At 42.4% G+C, this 24,268-nt stretch overlaps 2 protein-coding genes and 1 long non-coding RNA gene across 3 annotated transcripts; all 3 read right to left on the minus strand.

The window, feature by feature from the left end:
* Positions 1 to 109: 109 nt before the first annotated feature.
* Positions 110 to 1,801, minus strand: LOC117162686 (death-associated protein 1). The gene is made up of 3 exons (XM_033344571.2): positions 1,635 to 1,801; positions 1,376 to 1,475; positions 110 to 984 (listed from the first exon to the last, which is right to left on the minus strand). Exons 1-3 carry the CDS (start codon positions 1,681 to 1,683, stop codon positions 825 to 827), a joined length of 309 nt encoding a protein of 102 aa, XP_033200462.1. The 5' UTR covers positions 1,684 to 1,801; the 3' UTR covers positions 110 to 824.
* Positions 1,802 to 1,998: 197 nt separating this feature from the next.
* Prosbeta5 (Proteasome beta5 subunit) lies at positions 1,999 to 3,282 on the minus strand. Its single transcript, XM_033344410.2, has 5 exons — positions 3,100 to 3,282; positions 2,830 to 2,986; positions 2,545 to 2,757; positions 2,226 to 2,459; positions 1,999 to 2,166 (listed from the first exon to the last, which is right to left on the minus strand). Exons 1-5 carry the CDS (start codon positions 3,241 to 3,243, stop codon positions 2,066 to 2,068), a joined length of 849 nt encoding a protein of 282 aa, XP_033200301.1. The 5' UTR covers positions 3,244 to 3,282; the 3' UTR covers positions 1,999 to 2,065.
* Positions 3,283 to 4,193: 911 nt separating this feature from the next.
* LOC143303074 (uncharacterized) lies at positions 4,194 to 23,535 on the minus strand. The gene is made up of 3 exons (XR_013059074.1): positions 23,186 to 23,535; positions 22,825 to 23,022; positions 4,194 to 9,116 (listed from the first exon to the last, which is right to left on the minus strand). It is a non-coding gene; the product is annotated as an uncharacterized LOC143303074 (long non-coding RNA).
* Positions 23,536 to 24,268: the final 733 nt, after the last annotated feature.

Below are 24,268 nucleotides of genomic sequence, written 5' to 3' on the forward strand. Positions count from 1 at the left end.
TGACGACAATATTCAATGCTACTCATGGTTACCAACGACATCGCGTGACTACTTGCTCGATGCACGTATACGGCCGTAAAGCCAAGAGGAAAAGAAAATAATTCAAATGTTTAATTTTTACGTTTTAAAACGTATATTTTTTTTCTTCAAGTCTCATACAAACTGTGGCCAATGTTGTGGGTCTTGTTTGACATTTATATGCTTCAAAGTTACAATAAGTAGAATAGTTCTTTTTCACAGTGAAAAACTAAATAATATGTACATATGTAGGTACAATTAATTAACGAAATTTTTATAATGCTTACGATAGATCGAAAATGAAAATGCACAAATTTAAAAATAAAAATGCATAATTGTTTGAAGTATTACACAATCTGAACTACAAACTGGTCCCAAAAACGGTTACAAATAGTTTATCATGTAACTTGAGATAAGAGCGTGCTATCGTGTAACAATCTAATCTAAGAATTGCGTTTCAATAAATGTTATTTCAGAAAACGAAGTAAATCATCTGCCTAAATGCCGATACAGGAATCTTGCGGCGTCATATTAAAGATAAATTCTTTTCTTCTTAATAACAGTAATAAACTCTCGTACTTTGTTTCATATTGCATGAAACCAAAGCTTCTTGGGTTAAGGACTATATGCTTAGGAGATTTTAAGCGCATAAAGTCCTAATAGCCCAAAGAAACTTTTAAGTACACACATATATAGATATTTATCATTTATATTTTTTCTTTTTTTTTTGTTTTAATTTAATGGATAAGTATGTAGGCTAATGCTCCTCTTGATAGCCACCAGTTGGTATACAATATGCGCATCGTTCATTTCCTTGGCTGGTGGATAATAATTGGACGTGAAGAATGAGCTGGCCGTGCATCGTGAGTTGGAACAGGCTTTTCATGGAAGAGTTGCACAGCTTCTGGAGGAAAGTCTGCATTTCCTTTTGCAGGAACTCCACTGATCATGAGAGTTTTTGGTGGACTAAAACACAATCAATATATATATATTTTATTAATCATATAATTACTAAATTGTTATTATAACAGATAATATTATATTTTTAGTTGTTTTTACTTCAATACAGAAACAATTCCCTCTTTTATATATATTCATATTGTTCGTATCATATTATCTTAATGCGTAATACGGATGATGACGCAAGTAAGCAGATATTGCACATCAGGCGTATATTGTTGACTATAGACAATGGTTGTTTCAGAGGTCAATCGTGTTTTTATCGGTACAGTTTATTTACCAAATGATCAAATGAATGACAACCGTATTTATGTACTACTTTTCATTTATTCACATTATTGAAATATGAAATTATTGTTAGCGTAGATTTAAAGATAAAGATATTTAATTTGCTTACCTACTCGATGTTTTACTTTCGTCCACGTCTTTAATTGGTTTTATTTCCCGATCTTCTTTCGGTGTTTTATGCTGGGTGATCCTCATTCCTCCTGCTTTTACTGAAACAAAGATATAAAACGTAAATTTTGATTAAGAGAGAGTTAAACGAGCAGATGGCCTTGAAATATCCAGACAGGTGCATGTAACGTCATTTGGCTTAGTTGTGTAAACATGTTAACCTTCTCCGTTTCAAGAGAAATTGCGATTTATTTCGTTACCTGCAGGTGGATGTCCACCCTTGAGTTTATACTCTTTTGGACTTGACATTTATGCGTCTTTAATTAAAACACTAAAATATAACTAAAGCACTTATTTTTCTTTCTATGGAATAACACGTCTTGTTGCACTACGACACCAATCACACTGATTCAATGGCGGTTGGCGCTGTAATATGTGGGAGATAGCAGTGGGGATGTAGCTTCAAGACACGTTCTTTTCGTCTTATCTTTTATTTTTGTTTTGAATGTTGTTCGTAATTTCTTTGCAATATTGGAAAATGACATTCATAACGATTAAATTACATGTTTACGACGAATAAATATCTATTAAAGTGTAAAATCACGAGTAAAATAGATACAAAAATTTTGTATCTCAAAGTAAATTTTATTAAAGAAAACATTTCACAGAATACAATAAGCTATAAATGCTATTAATTAAGTCCTCCTTGTTTCTGATCTTGGTACATGTAGTGAAGGTCTTTACAATCTTCATCAGAAATATGCACCCAACCAGTTGGCTTCATGTGATACACTGTAAAACATTCACATTGTAACATATCGTCAAATTTTTCTTTCTTTATGATTACATACCTCTTACTATACCACCAGAGTAAGCATCTCTATGAGTGGCATGGTAAATTGATCTTCTACCAAGTTCATAAGCCTCTTCGTCGGTCAAGTCCCAGCGATAGCCAGAATCTAGTGCACCAAATGCATAAATAGAACCCGATCCTACACTGAAAACCTTTCCTGGTGTACGAGCACCTTCTGAATCAACATAGTACAAGCTAGGTCCTCTTTTGTCCCATCCAGCAAGCATCATACCTGACATCATTGATAAATATTTTGTTAATTTCATTAAACAAATCTATTGTGGATGTTATTGACCTTGAAGGAGATAAAAGCCCACCTATACTTAATCCCATTCCTTTGTAATTATATATCATATTTGATAGAAGTTTGCTAGCAGCAGCAATGGAAATACGTTCTCTATTCCGTAATTCATATGTACGACATTGTTTTGCTAGGACTCTATCCCAATAAACACAATCCGCAGCACCACCAGCTAAAGTTCCAAGGAGATAATCATTGATTTCAACGATTTTCTTCATGGTGGATGAACCTATGGAAAAAGAAGATATAATATTTTTTTTTTTGACAATATAACATTCAATACATATGCATTTTGTTTTACCAATAAATTGGCCTCCTGTTGCTCGTGAGTCAACAGCAAGAACAATTCCACCTCTATATTGAAAACCCAGTGTAGTAGTTCCATGATCAAATTTAATCTTCAAATGTTTCCCTGCTTCATCGGTTCCTTCTGCAAGTTGTGCCAATTTTTCTGCTGGCTATTCATATCAAGAAAGAGATTTTAGAAACGGTGAAATTACATGATGTAGCAAATTTAAATTGTAGAATGGTTATGTAGGAAACCAACAGCGGATTTGAATAATTTACTTACATTTATATATGGTGGTACTGCTAGTTGTACATTGTTGATAAAATTTCCACTATATTTCTCAACTTGTCGCGAATAGTTATCTTCTTCGCGCGAGACATTAAAGTCAACAAACGAATTCAGACCGCAAACTTCAGCAAGCGCCATTTTTACAACAGGCTCTAATGTCGAATGCTTGTCATCTTGTTAATACAACTGTTCAATGATAGAGAGCGCATTTGGTGTTTTGGCGCCATATTCTTACGCGGTATTACCGCGTAAATTTTAACCGCGCAACAGTGTCGTTCTTTTGTGCTCGTTGTGTTTTAGTATCAAAATAAGTGTTTTCTTATCAATATTTAATAATATATGCCTAGAAGAATACTTAAATAGTGATAAAACAAAAGTACAATATCAATTTTACAGAAAATGTAAGTAAAAGTATAAAAGCAGTTCTTGATGAAATATCATTAACCTGTAACGACCAGATAGTCAATGGTATGAACTAATCGTAAGTTATAGTCCAAATTTGATTTGTTTATTTAGAATTGTATGGAAAAAGATTATATACATAAAGCTCTAGTATATGATACCACAGATACTTGTCTATGATAACATGTACTCCTATCATTCATGCTACCATACTGAATCGATAATAATAATAATAATATAGTGAGACGTAACTAGTAAGACATGGTAACTTAGACATGGTAAGGGGTCAGGTCAACTGATCCCAAGGTGTGGAATACCAAAAAGCATTGAATGTCTATTCTGCACCTTGTCTGTGGTATTATAACATGCTATAACTATTAAAAAATAAAATAATTATTATAGAAAATTTGATAAAAACGGGGAAATATCTACATCTGTATTATTTCTTATTTTTTTATGATGGGCTAGTGAAGTAAAAAATATATACGATTGAAAATTTTCATATATACGTATATTTGTATTTTTAGAATATCCACGTACTTATCGACTATTGCCAATACAGTAAAATTCATTGCTATATATTCTTTCAGACAATCCCGATTGGTGGCGCTAGGAGTATATGAACGTGCGACGCAGAGGGTCGTTAATTTGAATCCATTTTCCTATATAAATGAAAGAAATATTGGAATCCGAGTAAGTCGAACTGAATCAATTTAATAATAATGTTGTATATTTTATTAACGCAGATACGTGTACCAAGAATACTATAAACTACACTTCTGTTTGTGCATAACTATCAACGTTTTAAGGCTATTCTATAAACGTTATATTTACTTCTCTTGTATTTCTTTCGTACTCATGGAGAGACTCCTATAATGCAGGACTGATTTATTGCTACGAAACGATTATCTGTATCAATAACGATAACGAGTTTCCCGAAAAAAAGGAACCTTCGAACTTTTCGTTGGAGTAAAACACGGTCCGAGCGGCGACTTGACATATCGTTCCACGTGGAGGCGTACTCCACGGTCCATGTATCGCGTGATTTATAACATTAAGATAATCAAAAGCGAGGGCACGTCACACTTCGATACCATGGAGTACAAAATATGTTGGTGTTTCGGTAAAACGTTGTTAAATATCGCGTATTATTTTGCTCGTGGGGTCAGCGATATGACGTAGTCGTGATGAAGACAGGGTCACGTGTAAGGGGGTAAGGCACTTTACCGTGTTCACTGATTGGTCTGTGTCGTGATCGCACCACCCATGTAGTCGACGTATTACTATGTGTTACAATACGAAATATGATAATATGTTATTGCATATTTTCCTTGCGATTCTTTGTGTTAAAGCAGTCGATGTTTGCCTGCCACGGAACACCGATAACGATAACATTCTTCTACTCTTTTCTAGCTATATTATCGTCGTTCTGGTCCCTTTCCAAACGCTCGTTTGATGCATCAGAGAGTAAAGGCGTATCAATTCCATCCTTCTCTCTCTTACAGGTTGATTCGATCTTCCAGTAGATCTTTCTACTTCCCAAGTATGAATCGTAAGGCTGCGCTGGCTCAGTGTAATCGTTCTAATGTTGCATTAAACACAATTGCCTGTTATAGTTATTCTTTTCATTTTCTTCGTTTATATTGTGGGTTATCGCAATAGTAAAAACATGGTATCCGAACTTGAACCGATGATAAGGGACGATAATGATCTTGCATTATACACGAGACACCATCGAATTCTAATCAGATCTTTGTGCTGCAATACATGTATAATTCAGATCAGTCAGCAGGGATTTTACGAATCAACTATACGAATAACTTTTTAGTATTTTTACTTCTGTCACTGGATAGACGAGGATTTCCTTCGATCTTCAATTTTACACGGACCAGTCTCGTTTGACGATCTTCCGTGGGTAAAGGACAACCGAGATCGGATCATTCGTTCACGGAATACTTTACGAGGTTTACGATAGTTTCGCATATACTAATTGATACGATTATCGTACGAAAACTTTCCGACAACGTCGAATCTTTTTTCGTACTCTTTTTCGTACATTTGCTTGGCTTAGTTCTCTAAATTTTAATGTTATGACCATATAGGGACGATTTAAACCATACAGATATGGAACGCGTGGAATGATATATTCAATGCCACATTTCTTCGAACACATATATAATCGTGCTAAAATATGGAAAAAATTTTTCAAAAAATTCGATATGCCAAAGGGTCAAGTAACTTTATAGATACCGTGGAATTTTCAATGACGACGCGACAGTTCGGTTTACCACAGGATAAAACAGCTCGATAACGCGCGAACGCATTTGATGTTCGAATAGAAGCCGCTCGTTTTATCGGGTTTTGAGGGTCGACGGGGTCGATGGTGCGACGCTAGATTCGATAAAAGTTAAAACTGTTCTCGCATTCTATCGCTTCCCCTGCTTGATCACTCGAGTCCTTCATTTTTCGTGGCACTTCCTCGCCAAACTTCGTACATTGTGGTGTATATTCTACGGTTCAGCGTTATCGGGATACGGCTCGATCTATCTCAAAGTTCATGTTGCGACTTCATTCTTATTCCAAAAAAATTACTAACGCGAGACATACGTAAAGGGATGACGATAATAATGACGGAAGCACGTCGATCATATCGAGGAAAATAAACAAAATAAACGATCTTGTTGATTCACTAATACACATTGTGTCATGGACAAAACATGTTTTCTCTGCTACTATGAATTATTGCGTAGAAATTCTTCTGCTTTTTTCTCTCACACGATAAATGTCCCTCCTCTGTTCTTGAGCGATGCTCCTTCTTCTACGGTTCTACTGATTTCGTTGGATCGCATTAACTCGATGGTTTTATTAACATACGATATGCCTGGTTATAGTTTAAAAGTTCACGACTTGGAGTTGATTCGGTTTCCTTCTAAAAAACCGCCAATTTATCTAAATCTGCACCGATATAAGTATCGTTGTCGTGTAATATCGCCGACTCGTGACCGACTGATGATTCACGATGATCAGCGGTCGAAAAGATGCTGCCTGCTTCGTGTCATTGTCGGAGTTCAACGTTCAATTCGTGCAAGACGCGAGCTTTGTCTCTGAAGCGTGTTCACGCGCGCGGAAAAGTCAGAGAGACGACGCTTCTTATCAAGAATCGGTTGAACTGGCCTACGAAAAAATCAGAAGGTCCTTGGAACCTACACGCGCAGCATACTACGCGTCTCCACTTTTTTATGGTGGTAATCGAAGCGCCAGTTCTTACAAAAAGCTATAGTTAACGACGATATCTTTGCAACGGGTTAATCTTTTTAACAGGAGCTATCGCGAGGTTAATTTCAAAAACGCTTTGATTGTTTCAAGTGACTGCATTAATGTCTCGAGTAACCGTTGTTCTTTAGTTGTTGTCGCCTTGTTATATAATCATTTACTTTTGAAAAATTCACTCGCAGTTACACCATAATTAAAATGAAACCCTTTGTCTTATTATATTTCTAGTAGCTATTTAACGGATCATTAGTTATCCATTGTAATACAATGATCCACGGTATAAAAGAATTGAAGTTGAAATTAAAGTCGAAATTAAACTTTGTTCCAAATATAATGCGCCTTTGTTACATCGTAACTATAATCTGTACCACGAGCGTCACACGATATTGTAAGAATACGAGAAATTAATCGAGTACTAACTATAGATTTTCAATATACAGGCTGGTTGGTAACTGGTGGTACAAGCGGAAAGGGGGTGATTCTACGCGAAAAAAGAAGTCGAAAATATAGAATAAAAATTTTTCGTTCGAGGCTTTGTTTTCGAGAAAATCGACTTTGAATTTCCGCTCGGTACGGTGCACTTTATCACGTCTCGTTATAACGGATCTCACTGTAGATCGTTGTCTCGATGGAAAAATTAAAAAAAAAAATTAAAAAAAAAATTTTTATTCTATATTTTCGGCTTCTTTTTTCGCATAGAATCACCCTCTTTCCGCTCGTACCTCTAGTTACCAATCACCCTGTATATCTCAAGAAATAAATCAAAGAAATCCAATGGACGACGTCATTTCCGCGAAACTATTCACTCACATCCATTTTCTCAATTCTACTATGATTTGCATTGATCGAAATCGTAGCCAACTTTCGATTGTTTATTCGTTATACATCTCGATCATAATCCGGAGGTTGTAATTACGAAAATTGCATCAGCAACGGTGAATGCGAGGCGATCCCTCTAGGCCATGTTCGATAACATGTTTGTCCGATAATTCTGGCGGCACGGCACGAGACTGGATGAGACGCTCGTTTCGGTGATACTCCAGCTTCTCACCGGTTTTGTACTTTGTACATACGAACGGCCAACATAATTTTATATTACTCGGTATACGCACTTATTCCGCTCGAGTGACGATTTGACTCGGTAATGATCGCGCGCCGGTAATTACGCAACGGGGGTAGAACTCGGCACGATCGCGATCGTTGAGTAAGAGACGAGGTGAAGGTGAGCAGTTAGCGGCGAGAGTGTAAGTAGCGGCCGCCACGGAGCGAACTGCAGCTGATCGTTGGCTACCGTGGACCAACGACCGCGGTTGCATCGTGATCCTCCATCGTTCTTCCTTTCTTTCGTTTTTTATTTTTTCATGCTAAAACGAAACACGCGCGAATAACTCGAAAGTACTTACCTATATCGATGTCCACGTAGAACGATACTTTTACATTAGTGGAACACAGAGTTTAAGTAATTGAACGTTTTATATGAAACGATAGTTTGTCAAGCGAGGTCGTAGTATGTTTCCAGTATCTTTCATAGAAATTATATAAATATGTCATTTCGTTAAGTATATAAAAAAAAAAAAAAATTGCTTCTCGGGAATAGAAGATAATTTAAAATATCGAAGGAAGAGCTAAATTTTTTGTAAACTACGAATATCGAACGATGGTACACGTGTCTGTGAATGGGAAGCTGATGCAATAGCGATTCGAAATTGTATCTCTCAATGTTTGTCTTTGCGTGTGCTCCCTGTACGAGTTACTCTGCCAGTTCTACATAAGCAAAATTTACGGCGAATGCAATGACGATCATTAGGTACCTCCATTTGTCGATGGCAGCTACATCAGGGAATACCTGGAGGTCCGTGTCGAAATCTCGGTTACTGCTGACTCGTCACACCGGACTCGTATACAAGCGTGCCCACTCGGTGGAACGTGTAGGCACGAGTGGGCCTGATAAAAGTAGGTGTGCGAGTATGCACGTAGGGGGTTTTACGAGGAACCGACGAGAACCGTAACCTACTTTTGTACAGGAGCCGCGAGCGGGTAAATTGAGACGGGAGAGGGGTGTTTCTTGGAATTCGTACAGTCATCAGATAAAGTATTCCTTCGTCGTTCTAAATCTTCCATGGCCCTCCCCTCCTCCATTCATGGCTTGTTACCTTCATTTCGTCGTTTCAGCGATTTAATTCGATTCGATTTCAGTTTGTTCGAACTTGAAGTTTATCGACGAGAAGCGGTCGCGTGATTTCCATTCCAAATGTCCCAGTATTTGCCATGTCTTTTTTGTCCAAGTAACCCTTCTATCTAATCGTTGATAGGCTCCAGCCATCCGCGTGTGGAAGCTGAGAAGAATAATATCGAGTAGAGGATGAAATTCATTATTTCAACTGGTCCGGCTATCGGTCGACCGGGAAAAGGGTTATCAAAGCTATTATAGGACTATCGGTACATTTTTCGTTCGCGTTCCTATCATGTATCGCATGTTGTCGTACCTTCGACGAAACTAGCCACGAAATTCGTATGCGTCTGATCGTAAATCTTACGCCTCTTCCATTGATCGACAAGGACGCGCATAGATCACGGAAACACCGAAACGCGCAAAAACTGTCTCTCTCGAGCTGTTTGAGCGCGACGCTTGAAAATTCCGATCGATGGCGAGTAATTAGATGGCGAGATTTCATCATCACGCGCCTCTGAGAAATCGAGCACGCGTCATTGACGTCGATTCTTGATAATCCATGAAATAACTTGGATCGCGTACCACGATGAAAACAGAGAATCTAAGCGAGACACATTGGGTTCTGGTCGACGGAATGAAAAAGCGGAGAGTAGAAAAGAGAGTGAGAGAGAGAAAGAGAGAGAGAGCGAAGAAAAGAGGATGCGTGTGCAACGTTCAAAGTGGAAAACAACAATGACAACGGAGACCCCCTGCGATGCGCATCGCGATACAATTGCGTCATTAGCCTAGTAATAACGCGACCCTAGCGATCATGTCACTCGAGGTTATGGCTCGTTTCTTTTTTCTTAACCTTACTTGTGCCTCTTCTTCGCCGCTCCGCTTGTGATAACAGAAGCTACGCGATATCTTCCTGCTTCGTTGGCTCGTGAAATCTCGCGGCGAAACAACAGGAACGATTTTACCCGACCTTCGCCTTTGCACTCTTTTTTCGTAGTTTTTCTATGTTCCTGGCGTGTGTGCCACGTGATGACCATAAGCTCGTGGATTTTTCTGACCGTGTCTTGTACGAGTTAGACTGTATCATGTAAAGATTAGTATAATAGTTGCAAATACTAACTAATTCCTGCGTCGGAATGATTCGATTGGTTGTGACGTCTCGATTAGTCCTGACATTGAGGCGCAGTGACGTTATTTAGAGAAACAAAAATTGCAAAAGGTCAAACAGTCGATAACATATTAGACACAGACGTAGTTGGAAAAATTTGCATTCCGGTGCAGAATACTGATGATCGCAGCATCACTGCTCTCGAGATAATATATATAATATATCACGAATAAATTAAATAAATAAATAAATAAATATATCCATTGGAAAGAAAATCTGAAAGTAAACGAAACAACTTTCGGTCCTCTTTCACTACGAATCGACAAATCGTTGCCAGAACGAAAGAATATAATTAGCAGATTTAATCTCCTATATGATGCTAGCTTACCCTTTGACCTCCGGAATAATTCCACTGACCAGAGCATACATCGTGTGTTTGAACTCAGCATTCGACATATTCCGTAACTACATTTGCTAATAGACTAGCCGTTAATCATTCTACTGAAAGTTTATGAAAAATTCTTAAAGATTCGTCCGTTTCTTATTCCGCAAACGCTATGTACTCAGATGTACAGAGAGAAGATGTGCAGCATCTGCCTAGCGAATTTTACGTAGATAACCTGCTAGAGATACTCCGAGAGGAGGACTATTCTTAGTTTAAGGACACACGGATATGAGGCGAATCACAACAGACCTTTTACCCGTCTGGATCATTATGTTCATCTGCGAATCGTAACGTAGGATTCTTCGCTCCTCGCATCACAGTCTGCCAAGTTAGCTTTTCCTCGGTTACAGATTGAAAAATTCGTTCTTTTACCTCGGTAGATTCTACTTAATTCGTCTTAAGAGAACAGAGAGGGCGGAGGTCTCTCGCGAGACTCATCGCGTCCGAGTGTCTCTGTTCTTTTATTATCGGCGCAAGGAAGTAAGCAATGAAACGGATGCACCAGGAACACATCGGTCACTCGGTCACTCGTAGTGCACGCGGCTGTGTACGCTAATATTAGCGTGGCAACATGGTAACCGCGCATCGTGCTTATTCCTGGCCGAGCAGCCAGCTGCTTGGCTAGCCAGAGTCAAGGTCACGGCATTACTAGCTACTTGTCGTCAGAGCCACAACGCGGATATCGCGCGTGGACCACGTATAGTGCTAGCCAGCGGCGTCGTGCCCTTTTCCGGCCCCTAGAATCGGAAGCGCGACGGAGTCTCGTGGATCGAAGTCTACGACTCGACTTCAGCAACTTCGAAACCTCACGATTGACCGAGTTTTCTCCCTTGTCAATGCGGTTTTCAGGAGAATCACACAGGAACAGATAAAAATAAGTCGAAACGAAATTACTGTTCGGTCTTGTGGCCATCTGTTATCGTTTGGTCAATTTATATCGAGCGACGTGTCCTCGTGCTCGCTTTGTCATGTGTTCGCTAACATTCAACATAGAAACGATTCGTTACCATTTTCTAGGTTGCCTCTCGAAAAACATCGAGATAAGAACGCGGTGAATAAATCTGGTTAACGTTCGACTCAATTCTATTAGATCGTCTGGCGAGTTCAGAATGTGTTTCGCGTATTAATGTTTACTAAAACTTCGTTACCGCTTTCTCTATTTAGATACTCACGCGTCTCTTCTTAAGGAATACGGCTGTTGGTATCTTTGGCATCCTAATTTACTTGTCATGATCGCGTCACATACGAGCGAATAAAGTTACCAGACGAGAGTGAGAAAAGAATAAGAGCAGGAAGTAAAACGAAAAGCGTAAGTGCGGGACGTCGCACTGGTGGTTGTTCAGTCAAGGGTGAGAGGGCGCAGTTACCAATGGTGACGGGTGTACCGACCTTGACCTTCGTTTTGAAGCAGCATGCACGAGCGTAGTACTGTCGCCCGAAGCGAATCGCATGTGTGAGAACGTCTCGTTGCGCGAGCCAGCCCACTTTGGTCGCGCGGCTGTATGTGGAGCGCGGTAAAAGTGACAAGACGTTAAACGACCCGGTCGATCTACGTTACGTGCCCCGTTACGGAGTACGGAGCTGCCGCGATCGCTCTCTATATACTTCATTTATCCTAAGCGCAGCTCGTAACCTAAGGCCAAGGTAGTGGGTTACTTTCACCGATGTTATGTCAATTCCTGGCAGCGACGGCGTTTTCTTCGTTGACATTACGAAATACCCCCTCTTCCCCGACTTCATGACGGATCTCCTACAGTTCCGCCGCCTCTGCCATCACCTGGCCGCTCGGCCAGATTTCAAACTACGATAATTTCGAGTTTAATTTCATTCTACTTAAAATACACGAATACCAACGTGTCAATGAGATATTTAGAATTTGATCTAACTTCGATCTAGATGTCCTTCCTGCGAATTTTATGTATTTCTGTTCATAGCGCTATTTATTCGACGATTTATTCGATTTAAAAATAGTGCGCGTAATTTTTAAACGGTGAAAGTTTGCGGGCCGATAATACTTTCTGTACATGCGATAGCGAAAATATTCGAAAAGTTTCGCTAGCTAGCGTTTGCTTCCACGGCCGAAATATACCAAACATTCCGGTCGTATTTTTATGTACTCGATGCAATTGAGTGTGAACGATTTCTTAATTCCACCAGTCTACGATGGAACAGAGTTCAGTTCGAACGGAGTTGTTGCCTAATCTTAAAATCATCGTCTTAGGTCGTAACGAGTAATTTGTCTTCTTTTTCTGCGGCTAGAGCAGATTACACGGCGAGGTTTTTTTTAATGATAATTCAAATATCGTGCGCTACAGTAATTGGTTCTTATCTGCAGAACGGCAAAACGCAGATAGAAATTACCATTTTAAAAACTAATTGAAGCTTCTCGGCTTCGTTAAAACGTTGAAATTGGAAAAAGAGGGAGAGAAGTAACGAAGGACTGGATATCTCGAACGTTGTCCTCGTGCTATGCAACGTTTTAATTTATATTGTATTAAACGCTGCTTTCACCGCACTATAAAAGTGCCAATCGATGAAAAATAATAATTTTTCCCACTGAATTTCGTCGATCCCAACAGCGATCGTATTTCATAGCGGCGCTTTTGGAGTAAACGCGAAGATCGAACGGCATTTTGCAGAAGCGCAATCTTTTTAATTATCTTTTAACGATACGCCGCGCCGTGTAATTTACGTATCAGGTGAAACGTTTGTTGGAAACGCGGCGTCCCGTAATTCGCGTTAATTGCTATGTTTCTCCGCCGGGTTATGCGCGGAATTTTCTTTCCTCTTCCTAGCTACGTCAAAATGAAAACGATTCGCGGACACACCATCCTGCGCTTCGAATATCAATTTCTGTTAATGAAGTCGTAACATTGCGATATGTTTCGCCGCGATATGGCTGATCACTGTTGAACATACAAACTCATCCGGTTCCCCCGGTTAGGCCTAGCGTATTTTAGATCTGGAAAAAGAGGGGAAAGGAAGAGTTCCAGTTTCACGATCGGTGTATCCAAGCAGGCGTAAAAATATAGGCTAAGTGCGCGCGCTCATGAACGCCTATGTATACACGCAGCTATGAAGGAACGAGAGTGAATGAGCGTAAGCGAAGCGCTCCTTTGGCCTCGTAATGAAAGTGAAATCGAGGGCGCCAGAGTGCTTGCTCGGCTCTTCGCTTCACCGCTGTGTGTGTGCATGTGTGTGTGTGTGCCCCACCAGGCACCGCGCACCGACAACGAGAGTTACTTTGGATAGCGACGGAATAGTCGATACGGGGCAACGTTACGAACAAAAAAAAAAAAAAAAAGAAAGAAAAAATCGCATACATGTGAACTTTTCCACAACTCGGCGTACTGGATCGCTGCCATCGAAAATTCCTCCAGTGGAAATAAACAATACGAGCGTATGACGATAAAGATTCGGCAGCGGCCGAGGATTATCGATCGAAAACAAGCGGAGAGAGACAGAAGAGAGCAGAATCGGAGTCGAAGGAAACGTTTTATCACCGAAACCTGTCGATTCCGAAGGATTCGGGATTTACGAGTAAACAGTCACAACGAGAGAGAGAGAGAGAGAGAGAGAGAGAGAGAGCGAAAGAGAGAGAGGGGGGTGGAGAAGGGGAAAAAATTTGAGAAGGGCTGAATCGTGGCGAGGAAGAGCGGAGGGTACACAAGGTGTCGGCTATCCGTACTGTTGGCGCAAACTTTCACTTTTTTCGTCTCTTCACCCCTCCCTTGCTGTGCTTTGTAAAAAGCGCCATGGCCGGTACCACGTCGTCATTGGTTGATTTTCGTTGAATCTCTTCGTTCATTGGGTTTCCCTTCCATGCACGACTCTCTTTCTTTTTCTCTGCTTTACCTCCACCTCCCCACGCTTCTGTCTCTCTCCTTCTCCTTCTTTTCCCCCCTCGTTGATCCTCTTCTTTCCCTTTCACTCTCCAAGAATCCTCTCTCTTTCTCTGCTCCTCTCGAACTCGCTATCCTCCGTCCCTCGCTCCGACGATATCTCGTCGATCCCCTCCAGCAACCCTCGACACTTCTGGGCACGGCAGGAGTCCTTATGTAACTGACACCATTCCGCTAGAGTAACCGGGACAAAATGCTTCTGATATGGCCCGGTAGGTAGAAAAACAACAGAAACGTTGAAAAACCGAGTCGCGAAATCGAACGGCGCTACTCGACGGGATCTCCGTTAATCGAAAATAATTAGTATTCCAGAAGAAGAAAGTCGGTACATGGCGAGAATGTGGTCTGCCAGAAGAGAATCGGATAGATGTTCGTCAAGGGTGGTTACGACAACAACGCAACTCTTCCGACCAACCACTTCTCTTTCGACGAAGGATATTATTCGTCGAGCGACTCGTTTAGGCACAGGTTTGCCAAATTGTCGCGACTAGGTAGAGATGTGGATCGGTTCGTCCCGCGAATCTGGAGCGGATTCGACGGTCGTCCGTTCTATTGTAGTCGCCCGTAAGAATTCCGCTTTTGCAATCTTCCCAGGCTCGATTCTAGTTGCGCGCCAATCGACGCTTCAGAAGCGACGCCCGACAAAAGTTCGCGAAACAATGAACGACGTTGCAAATCCGCCGGAGATCCTTGCGAAATGACTCCAGATATTTCTATAATCATATTCCATTGGAACACCGTGAGACGATATTCGTTTCCCTCGATTATAATAATTATCGCCTGCGTTCTACCCCCGCGAAAAGTTCGTCGAGCGGACAAATTAACGAATCAATAAGAAAGAAAAGACGCGCAAATCGCTGGCAAATAATCGGAGAAAGGAAAATTATCGGCTCATTTGAGTATAAAGCGCAATATTAAATCGTTGATTATCATCGTGTATTATCGTTGGAACGACTTCGATGCGCCTCATCCTGTTATCAACAATTTCTACGTCGCTTAAAAATATGTAAGCGCGCACCTACTTGAATCGGTTTGTCTTGCACGTTCTGCACCGATTCCATTGTGTACGATAATGCACGATGAATATTTACACGGAAAAGGTTAATCGTATTGCTATTAATTGTGCATTGCTTGCAAATCTCGATCGTTCGTCTGAATTAAAGCAGCATCGATTTCGCTATCGCCGTTCGCTGATATATATTCTATAATTAGACCGTTTTTCCTGCGGAACGCGCGTACGCTTTTTGAGTCGGTGAACGAACCGCACGCGCCTCAATTATCGTCTTAGATAAATCGTCTGATTATTAATCGTCGTATGCCTCGTTGAACCAACGTTTGTCGCGAAAACCGTCCTGTCTACGCCTCTATCCCCCGTTGGCCTAATCCGTCTAATCGGTCGATATCGAAAATGTGATATATTTTACACATAATAGAGCAAGTGTGACGATGACGATGACGACGCTACAAACGACAGCTTAGCAAAGCGGTGGGGACGAAGTGAAAGTGAGTTGAGTATTGTTTAGGAAGCCTCGACGCTGCAGTGATTCTCAGCTTGACGAGGTATTACTCCTACCATGTCTCTCGAACGCTCTACGTCGACAAACGTTCGGAAAAAGCGTCGAAAACTATTAAGTGCGAGAATCTCCGGTTCCTCGATCCTTTGTCTCGACGCTTTCCCGCTGCCTAATTTCCTAGCTTTCATTGTCTTCACTCTGTAACGCGTAACGTTATTTCTCGGATCGAAATGCCAGTTGTCACTCAAGGGACAGAAAAGAAGTTTTTTTTTATAAAAATTAATCTAAACTTTTCTCGAAAATCTCATTCAACGATGGATATCGATTATCCGTAGATACGATTTCGCAGTAGCTTGTTTTCCAAACACGGGAATCGAAGATGCAAATTGTACGTGGCTGCTAGTTGGACAGATTGGAATGAATAATCGGAAAGAAAAGAGAATTTGCATACGCCTCGCCGCGACGATCGCGGTGCATCGGTAATTTCTGAGGAGCGAGAGATACACGCGCATGGTACTGGCATTTGAATGGTTGTTCGGTCGGCTGATGCCGGTATTACCGGTATCTAAGCCGCCAATGAGTCGCTTACATAACTTACGATGCACTCCCAGGTTCACAATGAGATTTGCTTTTGGCGATACAACTTTCCTTTCGATGGATCAGTTCGCACGACAACGCGTGCTTCTACGTCGCTCGAAGCGCTTTTAGAACGCGCGCGTTTCTTCGCCTCGCCTCGCCGTTCGCCATTAGACTCAACCATTAAACTCCACCTTCGATCGTGGAATGTTCGTGGAATGTTCATGGATAAATGAAAATAGAAACCTCGATGATGCCTCTTTAACGTTTAACGAGCAAATCGCTTTGAGCTCTGGCGATCCGATCGTTTTAGCTTCGACCGATAGGAAAGAAAGCAACGAGAAGGCGAACCGAACGCCGTTTAGATGCCTATACTTTCTTATACTCGTGGGATTTCCTTCGAGCGTAACTCGCTCGTGACCTTCGCCGGGGTCCATTGTCATTAATTATGCAACAGAGCTCGCGTGACATCAGAAGCGATACAGCGGGGATTTCTGTTAATTTTCCTCAAGAAATTCCACGAAGCATATTCCCATTCTGGAATATCGCGCTGTCTCTACGCTACGATGTTTTCCTTCGTATGTTTATTCGTGACCCGCGAGCATATTGCAATTTCATGACGCACTGACGACCGGTTTCGATCAATTTACGTAAAAACAGAGAAAGAAAAGAAGAGACGGACAAAAAATTAGATGTATGGAAGTATATTTATATATATATATATTTAATGTACATAAGACTCTCGGAGGTTTCCATTCGGAATACTTGGCCGATGTGCATTGCGCAATCGGCAAACGTCGCGATGCATCTTTTCCAAATTTGCATAAATGTGAATAATTGCGCATAGACCAGAGGTTAATGAACTCGCGCGTTCGTGTTCGGATGCCATCTAAATTATGGCTCGAGTCATTATTCTCGATTCATAATTTATCATTCGGACGCCTTCATTCATAAAAACGAAAAGGGAACGGCATTCGTCTCTCCATACGAGTCGAATTAATAAACGAACTGTTGCATGTTTGGTATACTCGGTATATTCGGTATACTCGGTATATGATGATAGTAGAAAAGAAGTCGCGGGTGTATAGAACGAGAGGAAGGAAACGGGGGATTTCAGGCCGTGATGTTTTATTCATGCATCGCCGACACGTGCGAGGCAAAGGAGCCGGAATACATCCGATAGCCTGTAATATCATCCAAGGGGATGATGTCAGTTCGATATCGAACACCGAAAGTACTTGATTTCGGAGTTACATCGGCCGACCATACGTGGACCGAGCCGGCCGATATCTCGTTTCTTGTAGGCATATAGTGCAGGGATCGAGTGCCTCGCGTGTTCTTCCGGCGGGTTCAACGACCGGGCTTGGCTAGCTAGGAATTTGGTGCAGGTGAGGCCCAATGAGGAACGCCTCTCTCTGTCGGCGGGGCCTGCAGGGGGATCATGTCTGCTTGTTTGCTTGTCTTGCTGTATGCTCTTGCAGGCCAACGACCCGTCACACGCCACCGTGGCGGACCTTCTACTAAAATAGTTGCTGCTTCCATCATTTTCACGCTACAACGTCACACGTTCGATTCACGAACTGCGAAGATACGAGAATTTTCATCGCCTGTCGCAACGTTAACTTTGACACGCTGCCTGATTTACTTCGGGCTGTCTCTACTTGAATCTCCTATGAGGTGATCGTGGTTGTAAAAAAATACTCACGTGAGTTTTGAATATTCAAACGTTAAGCTGCATATATGCATAAGCGTCGTTGTTTTTACGCCTTGTTTTAATTATCGCAAAACATGTAATCACTCACACGCCAACAATTTGTAAGACAAGTAAAACGGATCTTGACGAGGCTCTTGTCCCTTATTCCATAAATCCTTTGTTTGAGCACTGTCCAAACATGCGCTGGAACCGGTGCTCCGTTCCGGAGCGTGTAGGTAAGGTCGACGGCCCGATTTCGGTTCAAGCCGCGCATCGAAATCGTCTTCTAAAAAGGTCCGTCTTCTACTGCCCGGATTTCCAGGAAACTAGGAGGGTGCGCGCGTTCCGTTGCTTCGCCGCAATAACAGGCCAAGGGGGAACAGATCTCTAATCAGCGATAGAAATGCCTGGCAGCCGGCTAGTTTTCGTACATCGATCGCGAATTTGGAAGCGAGCCAATTTGCCCGAGCATAAATAAACGCGACCGTACGTCGGTAAACATTCGTATACCTGTACGTTCATTTTTACTCGTGTGCAGAATGTCACAGGTATAACGATGTTCTGTCAGCGAATCTGCAACGATCGCGTTACTGTATTCTAGAGATCCTTTTCTAGACCAAGGATATTTTTTTTCCAACAAACTCACATTGAACGAGGAAGACATCGGGTAGTAGCGACAGAGGACGAGCGAGAATTTCTTCCGGAACTCTGATCATCGGCTCGTAAGATCGCGCAAAAGCTGACGTTTTCGTTCGTCGTAGTCACGTTTTTGCACATGTGCGTCCCCGATCGTCGTCTATAGTCGTTTGTTTGCGTGAAATAGACAGAGACGAACGGTTCGAGCTCGGACTGTTGTTATTTTTTACGATGCTTCGATCCATGTTTACATATAGATTCGTTGATGAACATTTTTCTATATCTTTCCGTTATATTTCCATGCTTGCTGGCATGGATCCTAGAGTTTTGGCTCCGATTATTCGTAGTAGTATACAATCGATCTATAGATAACGTCTATCAACCATGTACTTACATCGTCGTTAAAAATGGACATTGCTCGTACGACAACGATCGATCGTGAGATATCGATGGAAGAGTCACGTTGAGATTTTATAAAAGAAGTAGTAAGGTTAAATTATGTAAGTGCGTATGCGTAACGATGATAATCGATCGATAGATACTGTGTTGCATCGTCGTTACCGTGGATGGATTTCCTCCGAGACAATTAAATGTCAATCTCGATATCGATGGCCGTCTCCTCATCGAGATGCTGCGTTGAGCGGGAATCTCCAACAGGAGCTATTTTTACTCGGTTTCCTGACCTACGATAACGACCGTGAGCGTTTACGCTCGTGCGAAAAAGAGGAAACAAAGCTGGAGCGCTTCGCGTTGGACGTTGGTTTCTTTCTCGGCTAAATATACTTGGTTCCGTGAATCTAAAGAGACCGGCGTTCGTGCTTATTACGCGTTTACGCCGATTCTCGCGACTGCTTCCTACGGTTCCGCTTCCTAGTTCATACGTCCGACGCGCGTTAAAAATTCTCATGCGTCGTTACGACGATTACCGTATCGTAAAATTTCGTATCAGATATCCTCCGCCTAGAAAAACGGATTTTATCTGTTTAATTACACGAGAAACATACAGCGCGCGTGATTTACAATGCATCGCGATATTTTCTCTTTTGCACTCAGCCAGGAACTCACTTATTCGTAATCGTTGCCAAAACGCGGGGCACTTCCCAAAGAGTTGGTGTCGTAATAAGCAAGTCAGAGAGCATCGATACTCATAAGGTTGTTTGCAACAGGAAACGGTCGCTGTAGAAGCGAGACGAGGCTTTGTTTTAGCCGTAGGACGCAACCGTAAGCCCGTAGGTCAGTAACATCGATTGCGAAAAACCGTTTGCTCGCCCAACTGCCTCGCCGACTGACTGACTGACTGACTGACTGACTAACTGGCTGGCTGATTAGCCGTGGCTGACTGGCCTGTCTGTTTGGCGTAGGCCGTACATACAGAGCGGCGTGAGCCAAGCAAGGTCAGGGTTTCGCGAAACAGCTGTTAGGCCTAACCCAACCCACATACGACCGCGAAATGTTACGTAGTACTCGCTCGCAAATATCTCTCCCTTGTTCCCGGTCGGTCCTTTATGTCCGGCGGCCAATGTTGCCGGTTTACGTCACTCTCGGATCGCGAGTATAACCGTTCGCGAAATCCTTTCGCCGAGCTAGTGCCGCTCGAACCAGCCTCATATTACGATTTACGGTCATCCTCACTTTCGTTTTTACTTGGCACAGATAGCGTACGAATTGCTCTTACGACTCATATGCCGTTTTCCCCCTCAGACTATTCGTCCTTCCGAACGTGGTAGACGGAATACTCGTACAAAAATAACAGGTCGATTTATTTATGCGTCGACACAACGATCTTCTTTCTCACGCGATATCACCGATTCGAATCTGGAATCGAATGAAAGCCTGTTGTCCCCGATGGAATCGCGCCACGACGCGAGATCTTTTCGTATAGGTCGCGTGCGATCTTTCCTCCTACAAGATTGCAATACGCGCCGGCCTTGGTGACTCGAGGGAGAAAAAGCGCGCGTGATCGTGACCTTTGGCGCGAGCTGTTACCATTCGAACGTAAACGCACGCATGCACGCGCGTGCGTGCACACGGGTGCGCGCGTTGCGTGTCACGGAGTAAATTCCATTGCGTAACGGCTATCGTTACGTAGCGGACAACGCGTTGCATGGAAGTAACGAGGTTGTGTTGTCCGGCGAACGAACAGCATCCTATGCAACGTCCTTTGGCGATCGTCGAAAGATCGCCGATTTCGTCACGGGACATCAAACGAGTCACGGGGAAAGATCACGCTCGATGGACGACGTTCTACTGACACGGATTCACCGAATTAATTCAGAAACGATCGTATTACGTTGAATTTTAAATGCTGATTTAGTCGTGGTTCGTTCGATCTGTGATCGTTCGTAGAAAAAACGGGATATCTAGGATAACGCGGATGTATGGTTGTACTGCATGGTTACTCTCGAAGAGATGTTACGTTTATAGCGAAATTCGTGCTGGATAGCGTCGATGGTAAAAATTGGCGTGACTCGCAGGATCATCTTTATATTCAGCGACAGTATTTTAAATTTATCGTCGGATGCAAGCATTAGCAAGAGGAATGGTAAAAAACGAAAAACTTTAAATGTTCGATGAATAAACATAAGTAAAGGGGACTTACATCCAGAGGATGAGCAGGTTACGGTATTTACCTTCTTCGATTGTCTTCCGTTTCACACTCAAACGTTATACGACATTCACGTAAGACGGCCCGAGAAGGTTTTCTTTGAAACGAAGAAGAGGAACGTTTCTTGTTTTCTTCCTACCGACTTGCACGGAATACATTTCACTCGTTAATTCTATTTTACAGTCGGTCTTTATATGTATTGCGTCTAGACGATGAACATCGAGATAGAAATATGTATATGGCTTTCGTGAAAATTTCTGAAGCGAGAGCGTCCTAGTGTTTTTCGAATTGCGCTATTCGGATGTCTGAGGCAGCGTGAATAATCGGGGCCGTCTCTGAATTGCAGATATCACCTTGGGCAGCATCGTTCGAATACTCGATGCTCGCTTCACTTCCGATGAAATAATCTTTCCATGCCTCAAAATATTCTGAATGACTAGGATGTTTTCGAAGGAGAATCCGCCACGTTTTCGTATCAACGCCTGCGTATTCCAAAGAGCAAAGAGAGACAGAGAGAGAGAGAGAGAGAGAGAGAGTGAATTTGATCGAACGTAACGATCGAATCACGAGACTCGAATTACGGTCGTCGATCTCGCGATTAGACTCGCAACTTTTCCGGATGCGAGTGTTAATGTTCGTGTTTCTAACGAGGGCGCAAAAAGGCGTTGATATCTCTTAAATCGCGGTCGAGCTTTGTCGTTGGTGGAAAGGGAAAAATGCGTAGGAAATCGAGGCGTGGTACGCACAATCGTGTGGTAAATTCTCACGCCGAATGACCGCCTCGTAGCGTGTACATACATGTACCAGATACGTGCGAAGGAGCACGGTGTAGGCGGTATTAGGTGTGGAACGGAGGCGAGAAGAAGGTCTCGCGTTAGATCGTTGTTCGAAAGTAAAATCCAATGTTTTTCAGCGATAGAGTGTCACTCGTTTCGTTTCCGACGATTCTGCGAACGACCAAGTTTCGCTACCTGCATACGATCGTTTGAACATAGAAATTTCTTAATGCCGTTCGTTACGTCTAAGTTCAGAGCTGATTTGATAGCGAGCACGTAGTGGACATAGTAGAACTGACAAGGGAAGCGTTTAATCTAGTCGAACCACAGGCTGCTATATTTCTTCTTACCATGAAGGTAAGGTTGTTTCTCGGCACAGTTCCGACGATGGTAGCTATAATGCTATCGCTGGTGTTGCAACATCGACTAGCGGTCCGGTATCGTCCAATAGGGCGAGTTTATTTATGATCGAAAAGAAGTCACGAATGAGGTTAGCGTTCGGACCATGTTACAGACGTGCAAACGATATCAATGTCAGATGCATCGAACAATTAAGTCGTGTTATCATTTACGAATATAGAGGCAAAATGTCTTCACCAGACAGTGATCTTCTACTCACCGTGCAAACACATACAATGGTGGTAGTCGTAGTAACTACGACGCGTCTAATTGGTTTATTTGTCAGTCTCGCAGCTGGTAGCAGGCTTTGTGTACTTTGTTGTTATTTTTTCGTCCGACTCGAAAAATCGGTAGTAAAGATAGAGCTCGGGTAGCGTGGTTGCGACACCAAGTAACGGTCCAGCTTCGTCCAAACTAGCTACAACAGAGAGAAAGGTGTAACGGAGATAGGATTAACCGAGAACGGCTAGTAGAATGACATCCAACTCGCTGTAACTCGCTAGCCAACGTTTTGTGGCTACATGCAGCGCGGGTTTCTTGTTTTCTAAGTACTCGCGAACGCCGCGTTACGTTTGTTTTACCAGATAAGCGTTCTCGTAGACGCTCGTATAGTTCGTCGCCGGTGGCTTGTTCCGAATCGATCGGACGATCGTGTTCTGCTCGATTAGATTTTCATGAGTAATAGTAAAGAGAGACAGACAGACAGAGACACAAACCGCTTCTGTAGGATGGTCACGAAATCCAAATAGAACGACATAGAGAAAACGCGCACGTCTTTTCTATTCTGCGTTCCGCACTCGTCGTCATCGTCGTTGTCGTCGTCTAAGCGGCCGGCCTTGATCCTTGGCGCTGGAGTCGCCCGGAGCCGGCCGAGCTCGCTGCTACTCGCTACTTTCACTAAGTACTCTATCCTGCCTTGTCCTGTCCTGTCCTATCCCGACTGCGCTCGTACGTACCTCGTGCATTATGCTCGCTTAGCTAGATCGAGCTTAGGACGGGTTCTCAACTGGTTTCCTCCTATTCTTTCTTACCTCTCAACTACGCGTCACCGTTATCTCGTTAGATCCCACTAGATAACCAGGTGACATTTGCCTTTCTTTTTCTTTTTTTTTTTTTAAGCGCACTTAGCCTTTTCATCTTTCTTGCGTTTGCTCTTCTACTACTCGTGTCATATCGCTAGATACGGACTTTTATGCGTGTTCATATTTCAACGCGTAGCTAAAGAAAAAAAACGGGGCCAAACTATATAAACATTGTAACATATACTTTCTGTTAGATATTTTATATATCTTCGAGGATGAAAATCCACGTGAATCCCTTCATACGACGAACAGTAAGTGTATAATCGATGGAGAGAAATTGTATGTTGTGAATATCGATGGACTACGAACACCTTATGATATTTGTCATATTACGATACTAATTTCTTAAACGATTCGAGTGTTTCGTCTGGTAATTTGTAACGCGTCCCATACCATCGTAGAAGTGAAATAGGGCACATGTCGGCGAGCAGGGGAATAGCTCTCGCCGTGGTCGGACGTTTCGCGAGATGCCCGGCTACGAGCGCCGAAGCGTCGACGAGGAAATTTCGCGGGAAAAACACGACGTTTCAATGCATTTCGAGATAATCCGGGCTGATTAATTGCGTCTGCCGACCCGATCGT

This window comes from Bombus vancouverensis, chromosome 8, assembly GCF_051014615.1.
Source record: "Bombus vancouverensis nearcticus chromosome 8, iyBomVanc1_principal, whole genome shotgun sequence".
NCBI classification, from domain to species: domain Eukaryota; kingdom Metazoa; phylum Arthropoda; class Insecta; order Hymenoptera; family Apidae; genus Bombus; species Bombus vancouverensis.